Source organism: Vulpes vulpes, chromosome 12 (assembly GCF_048418805.1).
Source record: "Vulpes vulpes isolate BD-2025 chromosome 12, VulVul3, whole genome shotgun sequence".
Taxonomy (NCBI): Eukaryota; Metazoa; Chordata; class Mammalia; order Carnivora; family Canidae; genus Vulpes; species Vulpes vulpes.
In genome coordinates, this window is record NC_132791.1 from 167,686,346 (window position 1) to 167,709,225 (window position 22,880).

Here is a 22,880-nt window from a genome sequence, read left to right on the forward strand (position 1 = left end):
TCCTGCCAGGACACCCTAGAAATGCCAGCCTTCTATAATCTCCCGGAGGAGGCGATAGTAACAGGTGGTCAGGGGATTGCAGGTTTGCTCCCTTTTCAATACCCCCCTTACCTATGTTCCCCATTTCTTTCATGAACACTATAAACTCTACAACGGCTGCTTTAGTGCAGGGTGCTGCTACCCAGAGTACAGAAGCACAGTTGAGGTCTTGGAGAGAAACCAGGAATTTACTCCGATCACATGTAAGCCGGGAACAGCAAGTGAGAAGAAAGGATAGGATGGTCCTTTGGCCCCCACAGATCCGCCAGGCTGCAGGGCCCCCTCCCCGGAGTGGCTCTCCATTCCCATTCTGGCTGCAGAGCAGACTCGCCCGAGCGGCCTTTAGAGACATGCCATCTGGTCCCACCACAGTCTGACCCAATTGGGGGGGGGGGTCCCTGGGGACAGGCCACAGGCCCTGAAAGCGGCCAGAGCTGCAGGCTGTCCTGCAACAGAGAGTGGGCATCACCGCCCCCCAGGATCATTGTGCTCTCACAGAAAAGCCCAATAAACACCCAGAACAAGACCAGACAAACGGCGAAACGTGCTAGACGTAGATTTATTTCTCTTTAATCCTCACTTCCTTACGTCCCTGAGCAGCCCTTCCTCAGACGCGGGGTGCCCGTGGCCTAACAGTATCTCCCACCCACGCCCAGTGGAGGGAAGGGAGGGGGGTCACTGCCAGGGTACGCGGCCACCAGCAGGAGCCCGAACGTGAATTATTCGTGGTGACCCCCCCACCCCCCACCAGCAGGCTCCCAAGATGGAGCCCACAGCGCCGACTCAAAGTCCAAAAATGTGGGAAAGTTTATTTATTTCTTCAAAACATTCCTGATTTGTAATATGCTTTCTAAAAATGCCCTAGCTGACCAAGCCCCTGCTATATTTAGCCACAGCATTTAAAGAAACGTCCCTTACACTTTATAAGGCGGGCTATGAAGCACAAGAGTTTAAGGAACACTGCTCCTTAGGCTGGTCCCTTTCTCCCCAGGAGTGGCCCCGGTGCTGAGGGCAGAAATAAAGACTTGCATTCATTCCCAGGGCCCTTGGGTTCACAATGGCTAGAGATCCGGCCCTGGGAAGCCCCTCTAAGCTCCGGCACAACGCAAGGAAATGCCAGAGGGACCTCGCTCTCTTTGGCCTGTGGGATTGGCTCTCCTGTGGCTTTCCTAAGATCCCCCCAACTCTATGCATAGCTGCTTATTTTGCTTTTGGTTTCATGTTCAAACGGATGGATCATCTCAAGAGACGTAACACGGCAATGAAGGGATGAAAACACATCCCAGCCTCCCCGGGGAAGTCCGCCCCCAGAAGTCTTCTGCTACCTACACAATTACATAATGTGAGCAGAGCTGTTGATTCATGATTTTGTACATAACTAGGAAGACACAAATGAGCCCATAAAACAAAAGTGTTTAGATTAGAGGCTACGTCTGTATACAGACATCCCATTTACTGGGCGCTTTCTGCGTGCAGGAGCCATCATGGTGATGGCCACTTTGAGATGGAGACTGGGGCAGGCATTGTTTTATGGACCTATACCCATCATTTACTTTACTCCTCAGGACAGATACTCGAGGCAGCTGCTGATACAATACCCATTGTACAGATGAGAAGGTTAAGGCATAGAAGTGTTTGGTCACTTTGCTGATGTCACACAGCACAAAAGGGCAGAGCTGGGTTATTAGCTTCTGCCTGGTGGGCCCCAAGGGCACACTTTTAACCAGATTAATGTATCCCTCCCCATTCCCACCAAACTCAACCTGCTGAATGGTAACAAGTCAATAAGACAGTAATGAGAGGAATTCTTACCCACTGCTAGATGTGTCCAGAAAAGCCTAGAAACAGGAGGTAGTTCATGGTGACCAGCTACCTGGGAAAGTAGTGATGCCAGCACACTAGAGAGGCATGATACTTCTAATATTTTACATTACACATTATGAGGACCTGAGTCATGCTTTAAACTTAGTGTTGTCCAAGGTGACACAGTCCCGTGGACACCGGAGTATCCCTCCACCTTCTAAGAGGGCTTGACCTTGGTGCTGTCCTGGCGCCCAGACACTTCCTTTGTGCCCTACTTCCTCTGCACTGGGGCCAGGAGATGCCGTCACCAGCGTGAGGTCCACATGTCCTGTGAGGATGAGATTGTACTGGCCACATTCAGAACACTTTCAGTAAAAGGTGACTTTGTTCTGGATTCTCAGTGAACTGATAGATTTCCATGTGCGGTCATCCACAGCCCCCAGCAACTCAGGCTCAAAGCTGTGAAGGCAGAGACTGCATGGCTGAGGACAGGCCCCCAGGAGCTAAGTCCAGAGCCAGGCCCTGCCTTCTTAAGAGGGTCTCAGACAGGCTCTAGAGTCACCACTCTTGGAAGCTTGGCAGATAGGACAATCTGATCTCCTGGCAGGCCAGCTGTAGCTGCCAGTATTGTCCAAGACATCCTAGGCTTGGCTCTTGGACCAACAGTGTGGTCAGGGCAGCTGCCACCAACAGGCCCTGAAGGAAGGACCCTCGTCTCCACCATGGTGCTGGGTACACTCTGTCTTCCCCGCCCCCACGCCCATGCATTCTCAGCCCCTCTTGCCCTTGCAGATTTGACCCCTATGTACTGCATTACCTGGGTTCCCTTGTAGGCTGGACTTGTAGCAGGGTCAGCCATCAGGGGTATCCACATGAGGCTGGAAGGCAGGAGAGGAGACAGGTTGGGGTATTTCTCCTCGGCTCCTACCTGTGCAACACTGTGGCTCCGACCACATGCGCCCTCACTCCCCATGGATGTGCCCTTCCCCTGGGCCACTCCTTCCATAAGCAGTCCTTCCAACTTCGTCTCTTCCATTGGGCAGGGGCTTTCTGTTTCCTGCTGGAGCCCTGATTCTCATGCCTCATGGATAAAAATTAGGACCAAATCTTTGGCCACCACCTCCCCTTCACCTCCCTCCTCCCTGCCAAGGGAAATAAAGATGACAGTGTTGACTGTATCCCCACCCCCAGGACCTAGGACATGTGCTCTGGTTACCCTCTTTCCTTGTAGCCACCTTCCAGGGGCAGAACTGAATCTTGTACCCACGCCCATCAACCCACAATGTTGTAGACCCCTGGGCTTGAATACATCAGGTCTGGGTGCCCCTCACATGGTCTGCCCAGTGAAATTGGCATTTGGATGCCATTGGAAGAGACAGACCCTCAGCTCTGCCCAGGCTCCAGCACCCCGTATAGCTCGCCACTAGGCTGCTGCTGCACACATGTATGGTGTGTACCTGGTCCTGGAGAACCCCAAGTATGGGGTTCCTGAGTAAGGAACCCCTGGATAAGGACAAAAGTGATAGAGAACTTGCCATTTAGCTGTTCAGACATTTTTTAAAAAACTGTTTGAAATGTGGATCCAAAGAATTTTACCTTTCCAACAAACTCATTCTCTTTATTTTTAATTAATGAACTTGTTACTTTGTGCTTTTTTTTTTTTTTTTTTTTTTTTCTCTGTGGAACAACCTTTGCTTCATGGAAGCAAGGAGATGTTCCCAGCTCCCGTGAAGATGGGAAGTATACAAAGCTGTGGCTCTCACTTGAGTGCAGCCAGCTACTGGAAATGTCCCCCACGTTTATGATGTTAACATTAGTCTACCAGTGTGTGGGCAGCGGGCTCTGGCTTCCAGCTGCAACAGTAACATTACATGTGGCCAATTCTTTAACCCACACATGGATACACACTGACCACTCTTCGCAAAATGGTAGAGGCCACATGTGGCCTCCTTCACAGAGAGATGCAATTAGGTCCAAAATGGCAAATCACATCCTGTTCAGGTCCTGGAAAACCTTAGGAGGCATTTGAGTGCCAGGAAGGCCATTAGCTGCTACAACAGCCAGTGAACATCCAAAAGGCCTTTCCTTTGCAAAGTTCTCTTATCCTTTCACGAGTCGTAGAAGTAAAGGTCTTGACGTTGGTGTGTCTTCCAGGATCCTTTAATGAAATCTTTATTAGTTTCATCAGACTAGTGCAAAACGCAAATTTTCCCTGGCTTGAACTATATAGAAAAAGAAAAAAGAAAATCTTTCTGAGAGTATCAATACTTGGATTAATTTGAAAGGATTCAGTATTTGATATGATCCCATCTGTTCCACTTATGTGCAAAAAAGGATGAACTCTGAGCATTCATGTGCACAGAGCATACACATATATACACACATACACATGTACAAATACACGTGTGCATACCCATGCATGCGTATCCACAGTTATGTATTTATCATTGTACACTGTACACCTCCTATATCCCCATTATGATCGTGTATCCACCCGTGTGTGTACACGCATGTGTGTGTTTGTGTATACTGAGCTTGAACCAAAGACCTTTTTCAGAGAAACAGAACCCATTCCCTTTGTTTAGAAGAGAGCACAGAGGTGTACCTTCAGATTGCTGAAGAGCAGAATGACAAGGTTGCTTCTGGCTTACCCTGAATATAAAGGAGAGTTTGCCTTAAATAAGAGTAGAAACCATTTTTTATTGATCTACAAAAAAACACTCATTGATCTACAATTTGGAGCCCACGAATAAATCTGGAGCACTGAAACAGCTGTGTGAATTGTGAAAGGCAACTGGTCCTCTTTTTCTTCAGTGGGAAGGAATATTCATGGGATTATATAGATTCCATAGATTCCATCATCCTACTGTCCAATCCCCCACAGCCTTTCCAAACCAGATGGATGCGGGGATTAGGTAACAGAATTCCTCTTAATGTATGTATAAACACTCTTACAAAGCAGATACATACTCCTGCCTTTTTTTTTCCGAGCCATAAAAATAATGTTTATATTATACTTCTTGGAATCGTAACTCTAAAATGCCATCTTTTTTAAAATGGCAGGATTTGGGCAGCCCCTGTGGCTCAGCGATTTAGCGCTGCCTTTGGCCCAAGGGGTGTGATCCTGGAGACCTGGGATCGAGTCCCGCGTCGGGCTCCCTGCATGGAGCCTGCTTCTCCCTCTACCTGTGTCTCTGCCTCCATCTCTCTCCCTGTGTCTCTTGTGAATAAATAAATAAAATCTTTTTTAAAAAAATAAATAAATGAAAATAAAATAAAATGGCAGGATTAGATTATTGGCTTCTCCAGAAAGCAGCCATCATAAATTAACAAAATGCGTGATATAGCAAATCAAACATGAAAAAGAAAAATTAAAAACATAACCTACACAGTGGAGTTTCCATGATGTTCCAAAAGCACCCACTGGCCCCAGGCTTCTCTGCTCCTACTCAACAGTCTGTGTGTGAACTCACCCTCAGAAGGCAGAGCCCCTGAGATGCTGACAGGGCTCCCAAATATAATCCCCGACTCCTCTCTCCTATTACACTGTTTGCTTATTCCCCCCAGTAATCCACTGAACCAGTCACTGAGAGGTTAATGAAAAAACAACTTTATTTGCAGAGGCTGAGACTTTGGGATAACAAAATACCCATGACAGCCCTTCCACCACGGTGTAGGTTAATCGCAGTGAGCCTGGATCTCAACAATGGGAATCTCATCAAAGTTCTTAAAATCAAGGACACTGTGCAGCTCACCAAAATGTTCCCACCAACCTGGGTAGGATGGGAAACTTATGAGTCAGTAGCACATGGCTCTAAGAATAAATCCTCAGAAAGGCAACTCTGTGCCTACTAACTATTAAATTATTACGCTTATCAGAAACATCCTTTTGAGTATACTAACCAATAGGCTGTCTCTTGCCGTGAAGTTTGTGTTCATTTTTATGAGTCCTAGAAATTATTTTTAAAGTTATTTTGAAGATCCATTTCAGCCTACCTCCAGAACTCATGACTTACTTATTGTACCTTTCCCACATCGGATAAAATTAAAGTAACCCAGAGGTTCAGGAAATTCAGTTTCCCACCTAAGGCAACCCAAAGAGAGATACTGTAAGAGGTTAGATGCACTTCCCAAAAGTTCCAAGCTGAACTGGGCTGTTAAAAATCTCCATTTTCTTAACCAGATCTTTGTTGCAGAAACCTCCCCGCCCCCCACCCAGCTTCCTGTTCCCCACCCTTCAGATTTCTAGTCACCTCCACAAGGTGTTTATTTAGCTTTTGGCTCTAGGCTTGATGGGTGGGAGCTTGGAGGGAGGAGCTGGGTGGCCGGCTGAGATGCCATCAGCTGGGAATGTCTGAAAGAATCCTCCTCTTGAACCTCCTGTTCTTTGGGGTCCAAAGAGGCACCCTCTAGTAGATACCAGGAGATTCCCTTCCTCTGCCCCATATGACCCCTCTCTCCCAGTATCTGCTTTTTATGTTTGTTTCACCCAAGTTTTTTGAATAAAGGCGGTCCTTTAGAACACAGGTCCAGAAAATGTAGGAAAAAATCAAACCTAGATCTTGAAAAAGCATGCAAATGGAAAATCTTATGTGTCTAAGACACCTTCCATCCCCCTCACACATTTCCGTTCTCCTCTGCTATCTTTTGATCCCTTAAAAACAAAAGCAACAAGACAGGACGCCTGCTAATGCTGGCAACATGTCTTGGAGATCATGGGTACTGACTAGCGAGCTATCATAATGCAACAAAATGCTATTACATAGAGTGCACTTTCTTAATAAAGGTTGTTAATATAGACATTTTCACAGGGCAATTGTTGTAGGAAAAGAGTCGAGCATCTAGCCAAAGAATATAGCATATTCCTTTTACTGTCTAGGAAGAAAAAAGAGAGAGAGAGAGAAATTCTCTATTTAAAATAAAAGTGTGGTCTCGTAGCTTCCACCTGGACATGGGTTGTAAATCCTCACCAGGCCCTAGGTCTCCCAAAGAATATGAAAAACAGAGGTTGCTCCCGGTTTTTCCACAGCTAGAGTTCACGGATAAATCCAGCTGTGGACACCCATCATCACTCCATGGACTCAAAGCCAGGGCCTGAGCCACAGCGACAACGGAGCTGACCACAGTCCCACCGTGGCTCTTTTTGAAACCACCCTGCAGCTTCATTTGGTCCTGCTCTCCAGCTGTCTGGGCCCTTGCTGCTCTGGACATGTACGACCTGCAGTGGGTAGCGGAAGATCACAACCTTAGACTGACCTAAGGCCAAGGAGTTCTCCTGCTCTCGCGGTAGGAGGTCCGAGATGCCCAAGTCCTAGCCAGGCAGGGTCTTTTAAATCTCTGAAGTTGCTCCAGGTTCAGGGAAAGTCCACCTCACCTCGGGAGAAGGCAGGCGACTGCGCCCACCTGCGTGCACAAAAGTTGGTAACACTTCCCAGGATCCACAGGTTGCAGAAGAAAAGATACTTGTTTTCAAAAAACGTGGCTCCTTCCCCCAGCAATGGGACCCCTGGTCGCTCACAAGCGCAGCCCAGGGTAGAGGAAGGACCTGTGCCAGCCACAGTTTGCTTTACTGGAAGTGCAACACCGTGTCTGGAAGCTGCAAGGGGAAATAGGACAGGAAAGGGATCCCGAGCTGGTAAAAGCCGCCCTGGACGTGCGGGTCGAGCATCAGGGAAGCATTGAAAGGCGGCCGGAGGCTTGAGGAGGTGGCCAGAAGCGAGGCACCCAGACAGCTGCCGGGGCCCGGCTTGGCGCCCCCCAGGAACTCGCCCCCTCCCGCAGGCTTCTGACCCTGCCGGCCGGCCAGGATGCTGTCTATGCTGAAGCTCTTGGACTTGTCGGAGCTCTTCGGGGAGCTGTGGGAAGCGGGGCGTGGGGGGGACCCCGGGCCATCCGCGCCATCCACCGTGCACGGGGGCTGGCCTATGGCCAAGGCCGCTGCGCCCTGGACAGCATCTCCGGCGTCCTCCTCCGGGGCCGGGGACGCGGGCCCAGACCAGCGGAGGGGCGCGGGCGGAGAGGAGCCGTCCCGGAGCGGCGAGGGGCGCGCAGGCGCTCCCTCCTGGCCGGGGGTCTCGGGCCCGCGGCGCCCTGCCCGGCTCCCCGGCCCGCTCCCGGGCCCGCTCCCTGCCCGGGGCTGCGCCTCTGAGCCGCGCTGCTGCGTCTCGCCGCGGGCCCGCTTGGCCTCCGGGGGCCCCGGGCCGGGCTTGGGCTTCCTCTTCCGCCGCCGGTAGTTGCCGTTCTCAAACATATCCAGGCAGCGCGGGTCCAGCGTCCAGTAGCTGCCCTTGCCGGGCCGCCCCTTCTCGCGGGGCACCTTGACGAAGCACTCGTTGAGCGAGAGGTTGTGGCGGATGCTGTTCTGCCAGCCTTGCCGGTTGTCGTGGTAGAAGGGGAAGCGGTCCATGATGAACTGGTAGATGCCGTTCAGGGTGACCCTCTGCTCCGGCGCGTCCTGGATCGCCATGGCTATGAGCGCGATGTAGCTGTAGGGCGGCTTCTGGGGGGGCTCCGCCCGGCCCGAGGCGGTCAGAGCGGCCGCGGGGGCGAAGGCCAGAGGCAGCCCGGGCCTCTCGGGGCCGTACAGATAGAGCATGGGTGAGGCCGCCAGCGCAGGCAGCCGGGGCCCGAAGAGGTGGCTCATGGCGAGGCAGCCGGCCCCGCGCTCCCCGCGACGACGCAGGCGACCCAGCGGCTTAGGGACTGCGCCCCGCTCGGCCAGGGCCCTCCCGGGGAGCCCGCCGTGCGTCTGCCTCCCGCTCTGCCGCTCTCCCTGGCCGCTCCGTGCTCTGTCCCTTCATGGCTTTAAAAATGTTAAATAATTGTTGTAAGTTTGCTATTATATGTTGACTTAGCGCTGGAAAATAAATTGTCTATGATAAACAGTCGTTGTGTGCTCAGCCCACCCACATTAATTAAAATTTCATTGCTGAAAAACTCCAAGCTTTTCCCTCCACGTGTCTTTTTGATACCAGCCAATCGGTTTCGGGGCTATTCCTTCATTTGTTTATAGAATTAGTCTGTTGATAAGTCCGCCCACCCAAGTTGAATCAAGCTGTGTTTATTTGGAAAAATTTCCGGGCACCCAATATATAAACGCACTGATCTGATGTTTGAAATATCACGTCCACCCCTTGACGCTGTAAGCACACACAGTCAGTGAGGCAGGATGTGGACCGCGGTGGCTCTGGCTCCAAGCGGGGTCTGCCGGGCCAGGAAGGAGAGGTGGGGATGGGCGGGGGGCACAGGGGTGAGTTTTACTGCTGGCTTGGGGGAGCTCAGTTATCCAGAGCCTTCCACAAAAGATCTTTTCTTCTCTCTGCACTCATAGATGTGGAGATGGCACGTCTCATAAATGCCTCCTGAGGTCTTTGAAAGCTTTTAGATATTTGGGTGAAGGGAGTGGCGTGTCTAAGAGGTCTGGGAGTCTCCGGAGCAGAGGGCGGCGCATTGCTCCTTGGAGAAACCATTGAGATGCCCTGCAGGAGATGGAGGCACTGGGGGGGAGGGGGGTGGTGGAGGGGGCTGGTATCCAGGAGGGGGGTAAGCCTCTATCTCCAGGGCTCCCTGGAGGACCCAGAAGAGGCCCTCCAGGAGCCCAGCTTCTCCCAAAGCCAAGGCACAGGGTGTTGGGGAGCTAGAGAGGGCATGGGTATGTGGTCCACAGCTTAGTTGAGGGTAGTATCAAAACAAACCCTGTTTGGAGAGGTCAGTGGGGAGAAGCTAAGGTCCTTCTGATGGGACTGAGGAACACCATAAAAGGGGAATTTGGCAGCTGTCGCAGGAGAGCTGGTATTTGTGAATGCGGGTCTCTTGCTTTATATTCTGCGCTTTCCTGTTTATAACAAGGAGGGGGGTTATAACAACTTTACAAGTGCACGCAGCTGGCCCGTGATTACATTAAGCATTTGGGAAGCCTGCTTGCTCTCCACCTACCCCCCCCACTCACCCTGGGGTGTAAGCACCCCCACCCTGTCTCATTTTACACTCAGCCACGTCATGCTTTGAATCAAAAACCCTGAATGATGCGGGTTCAGGAGCGGTCTCCTGCTCCACTGCTGCTGTGGGGTGGGGGTGGGGGCATCAGCGGGACTAGTTCCTGTTTATGATCTCTGCTGAATATTTTTAAAAGAAAAAAAAAAACACTTGGGATAATTGAATTAGCGTTTCATTGAATAAACCCTGTGGGGATGCCCCCAGAAAAGAGTGAGAGGTGAGGGCGGCAGGTGGGTATAGGGGTGGCCCACCACCTTGCTCTGCTGGGAACAGTCACCCTCACCCGGGGGGAGGGGCACGTCTGCTGCTCGGGTCACAAAGAGGCCACCTCTGGTTAGGAAAGGCCAGGTCACCCCTGAACAAGGGAAAGACAGGAGAATCCCACCCCAAAACGGGGAACTCATAAAGTAACTATCTTTTGGGGGGTGGTCTGGATAGACAGTAGGGCAGTGGGTAAGTTTGGCACACGCAAAAGGAAGGCAAAATCAGGGTCGGAAAAACCGGTTTGGGTGCAGGGCGGCTTGAGGGAGCGCCAGGCCGGGCGCTGGGACAACCCCGGGCCTCCCTCCGGGGCGCTGCATTTCTAACTTAGGCCAACCGTCCAGCCCGGCCTGACTCCAGCCTAGGTGTTGAGGATGGCCCTCTAGCCAGGAGAGAGCTGGGGGCTGCCCTCTCTCTGGATCCCTGGCTCGCCCCAGGGCACCCCTTTCAACCCTGGGGCGAAGGAAACACCTGAGCGCCCCAGCATATGCAAGCCGCGGTTCCATAGTCCCCGGGGTCACCCAACCTCTCCAGACCGGCGCGGCCGCCGGCAAATTCAAGCTTGGATCTGGCCAGATGTCCGGCCTCGGCTCCCGCTCCAACAGACCCAGAGGAAGGGACACCGGCACCCTTGCGCACCGCCCCGCCGCACCCCGAGCCCTGCCTGGAGCTTGCCCGGCACCCGGAGTCCAGCACGCACATCCCTGCCTCTCCCGACAGGCGCGCCCCGCAGCGCTACTTCCAAACTCCCAGGCAAATCCGAGCTTGAATTCGTACAATAATAAACACCGCCCAACTTGGGCAAGGGCGGGACGCAGGCGGGGACCGCGCGGCTGGTGGGCGGGGCGCTGATAGTAAAGAAAGGGAAAAAAAGAAAAAAAAACACCCAAGTTCTAGCCGCGGTCTGGAGAGGCGCGTCCAGTCCCGCGCGTTTGCAGATTTGCAGCATCTCCGGGAGGTTCCGTCAGAACTGCGTGGGGCCCCAAACCCGGCTCCCGCGCGGGGCCGAATCCTGGGCTCCAGGGCAAGGAGTTTGTAACTTGAGCCTAGGAGGGGCCCGCCGTAGGAAGGAGCCCGCTCTGGGGCATATTTCCGGGGAGTCCGTGGCACAAGCCCCTGGCGTCCGAGTGCGGATGCGCCCTCGTGCGGAAGCTCGGTGCGTTGAGGCCGGATCCGAGGCCGGGGGCGGGGGGGAGGCTGCGGGGGGCGGGGGGCGTGCAGAAGAGCCTGGGAGACAGCCAGGCCGACTGGCTATCCCAGAGAGCCAGACAGGGACACTAAAAGTTCTCCCTAGGCTCGTGGTCTTCAGATCGCCCCAAACATGCATTCATCTCTGAAGTCAGTGCCAGGGCATCTCCCAGCCTGCAGCAAGGCCCTGAGATTTTCAGCCTGCCTGGAAGCTCCCAGAAGGACAGTGGGGGTTCCTATCTGGGGTCAGCATGGGATGAGGGCAAAGAGTATTGTTTCCAGCCCCCCGCATCCCCCCTCCAGGGAGAAAGCCTGCTCCTTGGGCAGTCTGCACTGAGGCCAGGCACCAGGCAGGACCAAAGAGGCCTCAGGGGAAAAGGCTGAGGGGAGGGCAGAAGCAGGAAGTCTTCCCTCCTGGGGGCATCTACCCTTCCTCTGCTCCTGGAGTCAACTGAAAAGCAGATGCTCAAATTAAGGATGGTCTGCGACACCTCCCAAATATTGGCATCACTTTTCTCCAAGCAAAGACAGTTGACAAAGTATATATACACAAACGAATGCACAATCTACTACGCTTGTAATAGGTGTGAGGAGAAGGTGGGAAGATACAGGACTTATTCAGCCAGGTCACCTTACTGACATCCTAAACACAGAGATGGTGATGACAAGGACGATAGTAATAGCTCAAATGTCTTGAATGCTACTCTGGGCTGGCATCCTCCTAAGGTCTCCCTTGGATTAAGTCACTCCTCCTCCCAGGAGTCTTGGCCATTTCCATTCTGCAGACCAGGACACTAACACCAGGAGGTTAACACAAGGAAGTGTTGCTAAGACAGGAGAATAATCCCACCGTAACAGGGCTACTGTATGTGGATGCCAAGAGCCCCATGGAAACTCTCTTGAGAACCCTCACAGCATCTACAAAACACAGAAGTAATGGATTTGCCCATTTTACAGATGAGATTTGGAATGGGCAGTGAGCACCTCCAGACAGTGGAGGCCATAAGTAGCAGAACAGAGTGTTGGAATGCACACATTTTTCTGCAAAGGTGGATTCTCTGAGATCTGACATCCTCAGGTGTCTGCAGAGGCTCAGAGAGGTGTGTCTCGGGCAGGGTCTTCTGCTGCTTCCCTGTTGGGGAAGTGAGCCACAAATGCAATACTCGGCCAGTCTGCTAAAGCCCAGGAGCAGGGCAGGAACTTCCAAATTACTGATTTCTTTGGAGCTCATAATTTAAAGGGTCTAAATCAGAGGTGGTCAGAGCATACCAGTATGTAGCCTGACATGCACAGCTGGCCGAGACCAAAGAACCATGGTTCTTCTTGGGTTGGGGTAAATCCCAACGGCTAACAGTGAGTCCTTCTTGGGCCTGGCCATTACCAAAGGACCCTCCTGATACGTATTGGGTTCCCACAATCCTCAATGACAACCATATTTGATGATCCTATCAATTCTCGGTTGAGAAATGGGCCCAGAGAGCTGTAGGGAGCACAGCTGAGGTCATGCAAACCCTCCGTTGGCCTGTGTGGAGGTCCTGAGTCGGTGCATGTGGCCAGGAGTCAGCTTAGAAAGCTCTGTTGAAGAGGCTGCCTGTAAAAACAACACACAGGCAGAGAGAGAGAGCCCCCACGGGGCTGTTGGGAAAGGTAAGACCAGGGCCAATGGCCACTAAGCCAGGGGTCAGAGAGGCCTCTCTGGCCTCTGTGACCTCCACCCTGGGTGGGCATACAGACTGAGCACAAAGCTGTACCCCAGGCTGGGGCAGCACTCCCCATGCTCCCCAACTCCATTTCCTTAAAGGGACCTATGCGGCCAGGGAGCCGGTCCATCTGCCAGCCCACCCCCCTCCCTCTATGCCAGTTTTTCACACACAAACACACACACACACACACACACACACACAGCCCCAAGATAAAGCCCCCACCAGCTTCACCTAAGCACCAAAGATCCACATTCAAGAACTACACTCTACACGGGCTGTGTCCTTCTGTGTTTTCTGTGAGGCAGGAAGGTTGCAAAAGCCTGGAACAGGCTGGCACAAATCAAGGCAGGGATGTCCACTCAGGCCCAGTGGCAGACTGCAGACTCCCTGAAACATCCCACCCCCTTCTTTACATGCCTATGTCCAAAAGCAAACATTTCAAATGCCTTGCTTTGGCTAGCTGAGGCCATGCAAAAAGGAGGAGGCAGGGAATGCTTCTCAGAGTTTGGGAAAGCATTTCGAGTATGTGGTGCCAAAAGGCCCTCTCTGGTGGCACTGGCCTTGTGTGTCCGCTCACCGCTCACCCAGAGTCTAGCCCCTGGCCGCCCTGGGCTGGCTGCCCCTCAGGCCTCTATCCATGTTCCCCACAGCCTGAGGGTCATGAGTGTCCCGTCCAGGACGATGCAGGTACCCATTCCCTGAGGCACCAGGCACAGGTTCTGAGACCCAGACCCCAGCACGTTCTTGAGAGACTTGGTTCTGCCTGTTAATTAATGTCTCTTTTCAGTTTGCTGTTTCCGCCCATTTCAGATTAATGGTTATTAATGAATTCCCATCACACTGACCTTGGCCAACACCCTGTGCGGAGGTTTGATTTGGGGTGGGGGCAAGGAGTGACAAGGCAAGTGCTCAGGCACCAGGGCTAGTTTTCATGGGAGATTTGGGAACTCTGCTCTCTCTGCTCTGAATGCAGCTCACAAGCCTCTCCCAGGCCCAAAGGCCACCCCAGGCAGTCTTGGGGTAAAGGAGAGGAGATGGACCCCCCTGAAAGATTTATGAGCCAAGCACCTAACTTCCCAGGACCCCACATTTGCTCCTCCCTCCCGCTTCTGATCTCCATTTCTTTCAGCAGGGCAAGGGAGTGGGGATAAGTGAGGGCCCTTCATGGGATCATGGCCATGCCAGAAAGGAAAGTGCTAGACCGCCCCAAATGCCCTTACAAGCAACCAGTCATTTTACAGATGAAAAGACTGAAACCAGGAAGGGAAATAGTTTGTTCACACAGCATCACCTGGTCTTCGAATTCCTAGCCCAGTGCTCCAGCATTTAGAAGGCACATGTCACCACTGATTTTGGTGTGGGTGAGGATTGGCTACTTTAAACCAGAAGATGAAGACTACCTGGCTGGAGAACCAAGTCTGGCCTGGGAAGAGAAGCCTGGGCTGGGCCACACAGGTCAGTCCCTCTCCCAGAAAGCAGTGAGCTTGCATGTCTCCGAGTCTTGGAAGAAGCAGAGGCTACTCAAGCTGCAGCCTCTGTGGAGCAGGGAATGTGCGGGATTCTAGAGGCCACGGAGTCCTTCCAAGCAGTCCATGTCTGTCAAAACGGGGCCCTGGTTAGAAACAGTCCGCGCAGCCAAGGCCAGTAGGACATCTGGAGTTAACTCTATGGGAAATGGTCTCTGCCGCGGTGTTGGGGTTGCTCATATTTTATTTGCAGTTCCTTGAGACCTGCCTAGCTCCACGGTTACTGGATCAGGAAGGAACGTGGTTATCGGGACGCGCCTTCGTGCAAATTGCGCCCGGAGGACCACAGAGCTGCTTGGCCAGGAGTCCTGGCAGCCATCGACCAACATTCCGGCCCTTCCATCCACGACCTCCTTTCCCCTTTCTCTGATAGGCCTGGGCCTCCCGAGGACTGAGGATCCAGTGGCCGAAGCAAGGGGAGGCCAGCGGATACCTGGAGCAGGGACAGCCCGTGTCACCCGCAAGCGCGCTATCTTTGCGCGCCAGGCAGCGGACCGCAGGGGTCGCCGTGAGGTGCGAGTCGCCCCCGGATTGCCTCCACCCCGTGGGGCTCAGCTCCTCGCTGCTGGATCTCCGCATCCCGCAGGGGGACCAACAGACGCCCCCAGGCCGCTCAGTCCCTAGGCCCGAAGTCTGCATAGGGCTGCTGACAGCAGGGCGGCTGCGGCTGAGCTGAGCGAGCTAGGAGCTCAGCGCCCAGCACACAGGGCTGGCCTTCTGGGGCGCTTACCCACACCTACCCTGGTCCCGGGGCCTCATACTCAGAAGCTTTGCAGGGACCGAAGGCGTTCCAGCGCACCCCAGCCTTCCACACCTCTCCCCTCTGCCGCCTTCAGAGGCCTGGATAAAGCCCCAAACACCAGCCTTCCAGCTGCCCACGTTCCTAAGGAAATGGAAGGACCCCTGGCCCACTGTGGCCTCTATGGGGTGTGGGGACCTTTCTTGAGCTACTCACTTGGGTGAGCGGCCGACGCACAGTGACTTCTTTCAGAAGCCTCCCCAGGGATAGTAGATCCCAGTGTGGCTTCAGCGGCAGCCCAGGTCTCACCCAATTCTTCCCCGTTTCTCTCTCCTTTACTTCCCGTGTGTCTCTCAGACCTCGCCTGAATTCCAAATCTTGAGATGAAGGCAAGCTTTCAGGGTGGACTCTTAAGAAAAATCTGGAGAAGGAGAAAGCCAGCTAGACCACTCTCCTCTAAACCAGAGGCAAACATCATCTTAAAGAACAGGAACGAAATGGAATTAGAGTACCAGAGCTGGGCAAGGAGGCTGGTCTCTTCTGTGGCAGTGAGAGGGGACTCAGTCTCCCTCTCTTCCCTAGCTGGCCGGTCCAGCTCACTCAACCAAAGCAAGGGGGCCTGGGGGATGCTCGAGGTCAAGCAGCAAGCACTGAGGCTGCCAGATTCTGAGCTCTGTGGAAAGGAATAAAATGCAGCATTTAAGTCTTACCCGCCAGCCACGTCTGCGGCTATGGATCGAAAGAATCTGTGTTGCACATATGGGGAGATTTATTATGCTCACACGTCCCCCAGTTCTATTTCAGCGTGACTTAGAGACAAACTGCCACGGCTAAAACAACAACACAAACCCAGGTTATGTTCAGCGCCACTGCATCAAGGAAAATCACTTTTTGGAAAACTCATCATCACGTGAAATGTTAAATTCACAAGGAGCTTCGCTCTTAGCAAAGTACAGCTCACCTATTTGGGTGGGAAACTCCTTCCCAATTTGGAGCTCTGGCCTCAAAATTCACACACAGAGACTAGCGGGGGAGTTGTGCTTTTGGTCCAGGGAAACAGATAATAAAACCATTCCCCTGCCCCAGCCATACCTCACAATGGTTTCACTGCTATTAAAAATGTTTAAAAGACATCAAACTCGAAAAGGCAGGTAATCTTCCTGTTACTCAAAGTCCTGAGAGTTGATAAATTCAGGACTCTAAAAGCATTGGAAATTATTTTTGATGGCCAACGAGCCTTTACAATTTTTCACTGCAATAGGGTAAGGATTAAGAAATCAAATCAAGAAGGAAAGAGGTCTGGAATCCACCTCTGATCTAACCACCACCGAGAATGGCCGTAAAATGCTCCAGAATCAATCCCCTTTGGACCTTCTCCTGCCCACTTCAAATTCTTTTCTGGAAAACCATTACAGTGGGGGAAGGAAGTCCGCATTTTAGGAAATGGAGGGAAAGCAGGACTCCCCCGGTTTGTAGTAGTTAGCTAATGGAAAACGCTTATCTCTCCCCTCCTTTGCCTCCTCAATTGGGGACGGCTGGACGTTGAGATGTAATGGTACTGTTTGTTTTGACAATCGGCATGTTTTGTCGCATTTAGCAAAAAGCATTTACAGCAAATGACACGACTGCGCCCACTCCTTCGGGCGGCCGCATCCAACCAGGGCTGTTTCTCCACTGCCTAGGCCAGGGTGAGATCTAAATTAGTCGGAAAGTCTTTTCCATCACTCACAATACAATAGGGGAGTGCCCCCATTTCTCCGCGATCATTTGTATATGTCTAGGAGTTTACCCACCTGTGTAACAAAAATAATCAAAACAGGTGGATTTGCAAACACACCTTGTTTTTTTTTTTAAAAAAAAATGCGAGAACACAAACACACTGTCCGGACTTTGGGCAGAAAAACAACATGGGTTTATTTTAAGGTAAGTACAACAATTAAGACCACATAAGACAAACACAGGTGAAGTTAAATTTTTAAAGATTTTTTTTTTCTTTTAGGAATGCTCAGGGAGGAACCTACTATACAAAACCATCACACTTTGTAAATAAAAAGTATCAGATACTTGACTTCTTTATCCGCCAACAACAAAAAATAAATTATTTCCTTGTTTTGTAAAAGACCTACCACCGGGGGGGAAAGAATCATATCTCATAAGTGTACAGGGGTTTAAAAAAAAAAAAAGAAACACCCCACATGGGTTTCTTAAATTTTCATTTTGGCAGTTCGAAATGGTTGGGCAAGATGAAAAAAATTATCCAGTGAACTCAACTTTAAATATTATATTAATGGCTCTGAACAACAACAACAAAATAGCCTGATTACAAATCCACACATTTGTACAGCACGGTTAGAGAAATTTAAAATTACACACAGCACAAAGGTAATCTATAGAGGCCCCCATAGACCTATGGGGGTCTCTACAGAGAGTCATTACTGGGTCGCTATGGGATTTGGTCCGTAACTTAATTTTGGAAACCCCAGCTGGAGCAGTGAGCACAACCATCCTGGGAGGGGAGAGGGGAGGGGGTGGGTGGGTGGGTTTAGAATCAATATCCATTTCGCTGGGCTGCGTCCCTTTACCGGGGCTTCTTAGGATCTCGGAAACGGGGGTGGGGGGGGAGGCATCGAATTAAAGTTACCTGCAGCTTCACAGAGAAGGGCTGAGGCTGGCGAGCGCGCTCTCTGCTCCTGGGTCTGAGAAAAAGCTGGTGGGCAATGTTTGGGTTCTTTTTGCGTCTCTGCAGCCCGAACGGTCTGAGAGGTCCGGGTCCGGGTGCGGGTGCGCGAGGCGAAGCCGGAGCGGGCCGGGCAGGTCAGTATTTCGTGCAGTCATAGGAATAGGGGGCGGCGTGGCGGTAGAGAGACGGCGTGGATCTGTAGGGCAGCTGACAGCTCGCGTTGGTGCTCACCTGCGGCTCCCCGAGGGTCGAGTTCTCCATCCCCAGCCGGTGAGAGTTGAACATCTCCCGGACGTTGGGGAAAGTCTGCTGCTGGGCCGCGAACGTGTGGCCCGGGAGGTGGTTCAGGTCCCCGCTGTGGTTGAGATACCAGGACGCGGCCTGGGCGGCGGCGGCGGCCCCGGGCTGGGGCGCCGGCGGGGGCTGGGGCGCCGGCGGGGGCGGGGGCGGCGGCGGCGGCGGCGCCTGCGGGTGGTGGTGGCCGTGGTGCTGGTGGTGGTGGCCCGCGGCAGCGAGCGCGCCCTCCTGGCCGGCGGCGAGGTTGAGGGCGCTCAGGGGCGACGCGGGGCCGCTCGGGTGGTCCGAGAGGGCCTCGTCCAGCGCGGGCGGGACGCACATGTGCGCGGGCCGCTCGGCGCCGGTGTACAGGCTCATGGCGCGCATGCTGCACTGGTAGCCCCCCGCGGCCCCGGCCTCCAGGCCCTGCGCGCACGGCTGGCCGTAGGCGGCGGGCGGCGCGGCGGCGTAGGACAGCGCGAGCGGCGGCACCACCAGGCCCGCGCGCCCGGCCGCGGGGCTCAGCTCGCCGCCCGGCGGCGAGGTTCGCAGCGTCATGATGTTCTCCACGCTGAAGCCGGGCAGCCCGTTGGGCGCGCCGTGGTGCTCGGGCAGCGAGCCGTCGGGGGAGCCGGCGGGCGTGGAGGCGCCGCTGCGCGGGCTGCCCTGCAGCGCGCTCTCGGGGCTCAGCGTCTCCACCTTGGTGATGACCGGCAGCGCGGGCGACGCCGCCTCGCTCTTGATCACCACCTTCTTCTCGACCTCCTTGGGGGCGTCCGCTAGAGGGGGCCCGGCCGGGGCGCCCTTGGCCGCGGCCGGGGGCGGCTCCTTGGGGTGGGCCCGCTCCTCCTTCTCCTTGGGCACGTCCTTTTTCTTGAAGCGCCGGCGGCGCCGCAGGAAGCTGCCGTTCTCGAACATGTTGTAGGAGTCCGGGTCCAGCGTCCAGTAGCTGCCCTTGCCAGGTTTCTTGTCGTCGCGGGGCACCTTGACGAAGCACTCGTTGAGCGAGAGGTTGTGGCGGATGCTGTTCTGCCAGCCCTGCTTGTTCTCCCGGTAGAAGGGGAAGCGGTCCATGATGAACTGGTAGATGCCGTTCAGGGTGATCTTCTTCTCGGGCGCGTTCTGGATCGCCATGGTTATGAGCGCGATGTAGCTGTAGGGCGGCTTTACGAGGTCCTTGGGCGCCGCGGGCTGGTGGTGGTGGTAGGGCGCGTAGGAGCGGCCCATGCCCGCGCCGTACTGCTCCGGGTGGCCGGAGTAGACGCCCATGGGGCTGGCCATGCCGCCGTAGCTGCCGGCCGCCCGGTAGTAGTTCTGCTCGCTCAAGTAGGGCACCACTCCCAGGGCATTGGGGTCGGACACCGAGTAGCGAGCCTGCATGCTGCGTCCGAGACGGCTCGCCGCCGCCCGCGCGCACGCACCGCGAAGCAGGCCCTGCGAGAGCCGGGGAGCGCGAGAGGGCGAGGGAGCGGGAGGAAGGGAGCCGGCGGGAGACGCCTCGGGGGCGCTCGGGGGCGCCCGGGGGCGCGCGGGGGCGCGGCGGGGGAGCGGCCGGAGCGCGCGGGAGGCACGCGCGCGGTCAGCGGACCGGGCGGATCGGCATCCTGGAGGGCGCGCCCCGGCGAGCGCAGCGCCGGCCCCCGCTCGCTCGCTCGCGCTGGGCACCGCGGGTGGCAGCCGGGGCCGGCGGCCGGGGACGCGCGGGGCGCGGAGGGCGCAGGGGGCCGGCCGCTCCGGCCGCGGCAGCGCGGGGACGGCGGCTTTCCCGGCGCCCCAGCGAAGCGGCAGCCCCGAGGGCCAGCGAACCGGGGTCCAGAGTGGCGGCCCTGCCGAGCCCGGAAAAAGAGGCAAAGTCCCTTTTAGGGATTGGGAAAAGTTTCAAAAGTCTTCTTGCTGAAAGCAAGTTTTTACTTTCCTCCAGCCACGCCCCCTCCGGGAACTTGGGGCCAATAACCCGGCGGCTGCGCGGAGCTGTCGCCAATCAGGGCGAGGAGCGCCGGAACCCGTCGGCTCTAAGACCCAGCTGCTCAGAACCAGGCTTTTCTGCAAACCAGCCTTCACTTGAAAAGATTTTTATAAAAAAAAAAAAAAAAAAAAAGAGTGATATCTTATGAAAATTTATTCTATTATCACATTTTGGTTTATGGGCCCACATGCCCAGAGCAAAAAAAAGAAAAAAGAAAAAAAGAAAAAGAAAAACAAACCCACAAACAAAACCCATGCTCCTTGGCAGATTAAGTTAGTTCGAAATATAAAATCGAATTGATTAATGTAGTCAAATATCTCCCCAAAGACCCTGTAAGTAGCAAAGACCCTGGGACTGTTTTTCTTATTAATGAGTGATGAGGCGAATAATTCGATCTCCTAATTATCGCGGCCCAGGTGTAATGGATTCAAAGCAAGCGTGCTGGATTGGAATGGAAGGGGCCTCCCCTGGATGTTGTCATCATTTAAGTAAAAAAAAAAAAAAAATTATTAATTTTCAACAGAGAGTTTCCAGGTTCAGGGAGGTCAGGAATAACCTAAAAGCTCTCAGAGGCAAATTGCAGAACCTGAATGAATATTCCTCACCTCCACGGGGGGAGCCAGGCCACGGCTTCTAGAGGGGAAAGGCAGAGTGGGAGAAGGAGCAGTATCTTGAGAATTTAATCCTCAAGTGCGCCGTGGATTCGGCAAACCCTAGGCGCCACCGCGAGCAGTCCTGCAGGGTTTGGGGAGAGTGGAGTGGCTCCACTAATTTCTCTCCCCCCCCCCCCCCCCCCCCCGCCTCATTCCCCTCCCGCGCAGATGCTTGCAGCTCACCTTCTCCAGATTTTCAGAGCCTCTCCCTTTTCCCAGAGATAAATTCCCTTTGACAAGCTGACTCCCGCGCTCGCCAAAGACGGGAACAATGCGGCCAGCCACCCGGCCCAAGCAGAGCCGGGGTTCCTCTGCGGGAGAGGGGAAACCCAAGCCCGCTTTGCGCGGGGGCTGCGCTCCAGGACGCGCGCCCGCAGCGCCGCACCGGGCGGGCTCCCCGCGGGGAAGCTGCCCCCCAGCCCGGTCCGCTGGGTCGCCGGCCCCGGGGCGCAGGGCCCGCCTCCCGCTCCGGCGAAGCCCCTTGGGGACTCTCCAAGCTGACTTTCTGTACGCGGTCCTTTTTGTTGGTTGAAGTTTGATAAGGTGATTTGGGCACAGGGCTCCGTGGGAGGACCGCGTAAAGGATCGCAAACGGTTAAGACATCTCCAGACGTTATAGAGTGGGGATCCTGACCTGGGGGGACTCGAGGTCTTCCCCTTTAAGCTGCCCTCTCTCCTCCCAGTACCCCGGAAAGTCCGTTTTTTTTGTTTTTTGTTTTTGTTTTTTGTGGACGGAGTATTTATCCCTCCCACCCCTCGAACGACCGGCTCACCCTTCCCCGCTTCCCCTTGAAGGGGGAAGGACACTCGTCCGAAGGGCTGAAGACGGATCAGAATTCTTCGGGAAGTTGTCCCTCGATGGGGCTGGGGGAGACCAAAGATAAAACTTCTGTATTTATGCACCACCACCCCCATCCCCCCCACCCCCGCCTCCGCCCCTCTTCCATCACTTGATCCCCAGAAAAAGGCTGTGAGACAATCCACCCTCACCCAGCTTTGGGAGGTGAAGGGAAGGCGTTGGACACATCTCATTCATTTCCAATAGAGGAACAAAAGAAAAAAAAACTCCATGTACATTATCTATGAATGCTATTATCCCCTGATAAATTCAAAATCAGAGGGCAAATACAAACCAGGTCCCTAGGACCCTGAATAATCTACTTCTGAAACGCTGTATTTTTTATGGGTGCTCTGAGTCTTTCTCTAAGATGACTTTTTTTTTTTTTGCAACGAAATAAAGCTTCCCAGTCCTCAGCTCACAGGTGAGTGTTTGAACGTTCCTCCACCCCACTACGACTTTATTATTTTTAAAAAATATGTTCAGATCCATCTTCCAAATTTTAAAAAATTGCCTTCCTCCTGGACTGCGTGACAGGCACCTCAAGTTCTTATGACTTTACTGGAAATGCAAACTATTGATCAAGAAACACTCCTCGGTCTTGTGGGCTTCCTGGTGAAATATTATTCACTCTGCTTTTATGAGGTGCTTTAAAAAAAAAAAAAAAAAGCTTTATCACAGCATAGGACAAAAACCAAAAAAAAAAAAAATGAGGACCATGGAAAATAAATTCCAAAATGGCAGTGTCTGAGTTCGTATTTACAGGGGTGTCCAGGTTAAAAATTACTGTCATTTGAAAAACACTCGGTGGAGGGGTCAAAATTATTAACGCCCCCTCCCCCAAAAAAGCGGAGTTGGGAGGAAAGAAATTTTTATAATCTAGGTAGAAAAGGTGAGAGGGATATTTTCCTTTGCCCCTGGAATTGGGTTTCTTCTCTGTTCAGTGGGACTCCGGGAGAGTTGTTTGCACAGGTTATTATAACAACATCTTCCACGCACCTGGACTTTGCAAAAAACCGTATTTCCGATCTTTTTTTTTTTAACCTGCCAGGGCATTTGGGATTGGGGGGCTTTTAATTCATTGATGATTTCTTCCCCCCGCCGCCCCAATCCTGCGGTCACGGAGCCGAGAGGGGAATCAGGCCCCAGAGGGTCCTGTGCGCTGCTACAATCCCAAGCGACGCTGGAGGCAGGAGAAATTCAAGGCACCCCC

The 22,880-nt window shown here is 53.7% G+C and overlaps 2 protein-coding genes across 2 annotated transcripts; both read right to left on the minus strand.

Annotated features, from left to right (window-relative positions):
* Window positions 1-4,522: 4,522 nt before the first annotated feature.
* On the minus strand, window positions 4,523-9,107 carry FOXL1 (forkhead box L1). The gene has a single exon (XM_026004948.2). It carries the CDS (start codon window positions 8,483-8,485, stop codon window positions 7,409-7,411), a length of 1,077 nt encoding a protein of 358 aa, XP_025860733.2. The 5' UTR covers window positions 8,486-9,107; the 3' UTR covers window positions 4,523-7,408.
* An 8,036-nt stretch (window positions 9,108-17,143) lies between these two features.
* On the minus strand, window positions 17,144-20,067 carry FOXC2 (forkhead box C2). The gene has a single exon (XM_072731380.1). The coding sequence runs from the start codon at window positions 19,588-19,590 to the stop codon at window positions 18,070-18,072; it is 1,521 nt and encodes a 506-aa protein (XP_072587481.1). The 5' UTR covers window positions 19,591-20,067; the 3' UTR covers window positions 17,144-18,069.
* Window positions 20,068-22,880: the final 2,813 nt, after the last annotated feature.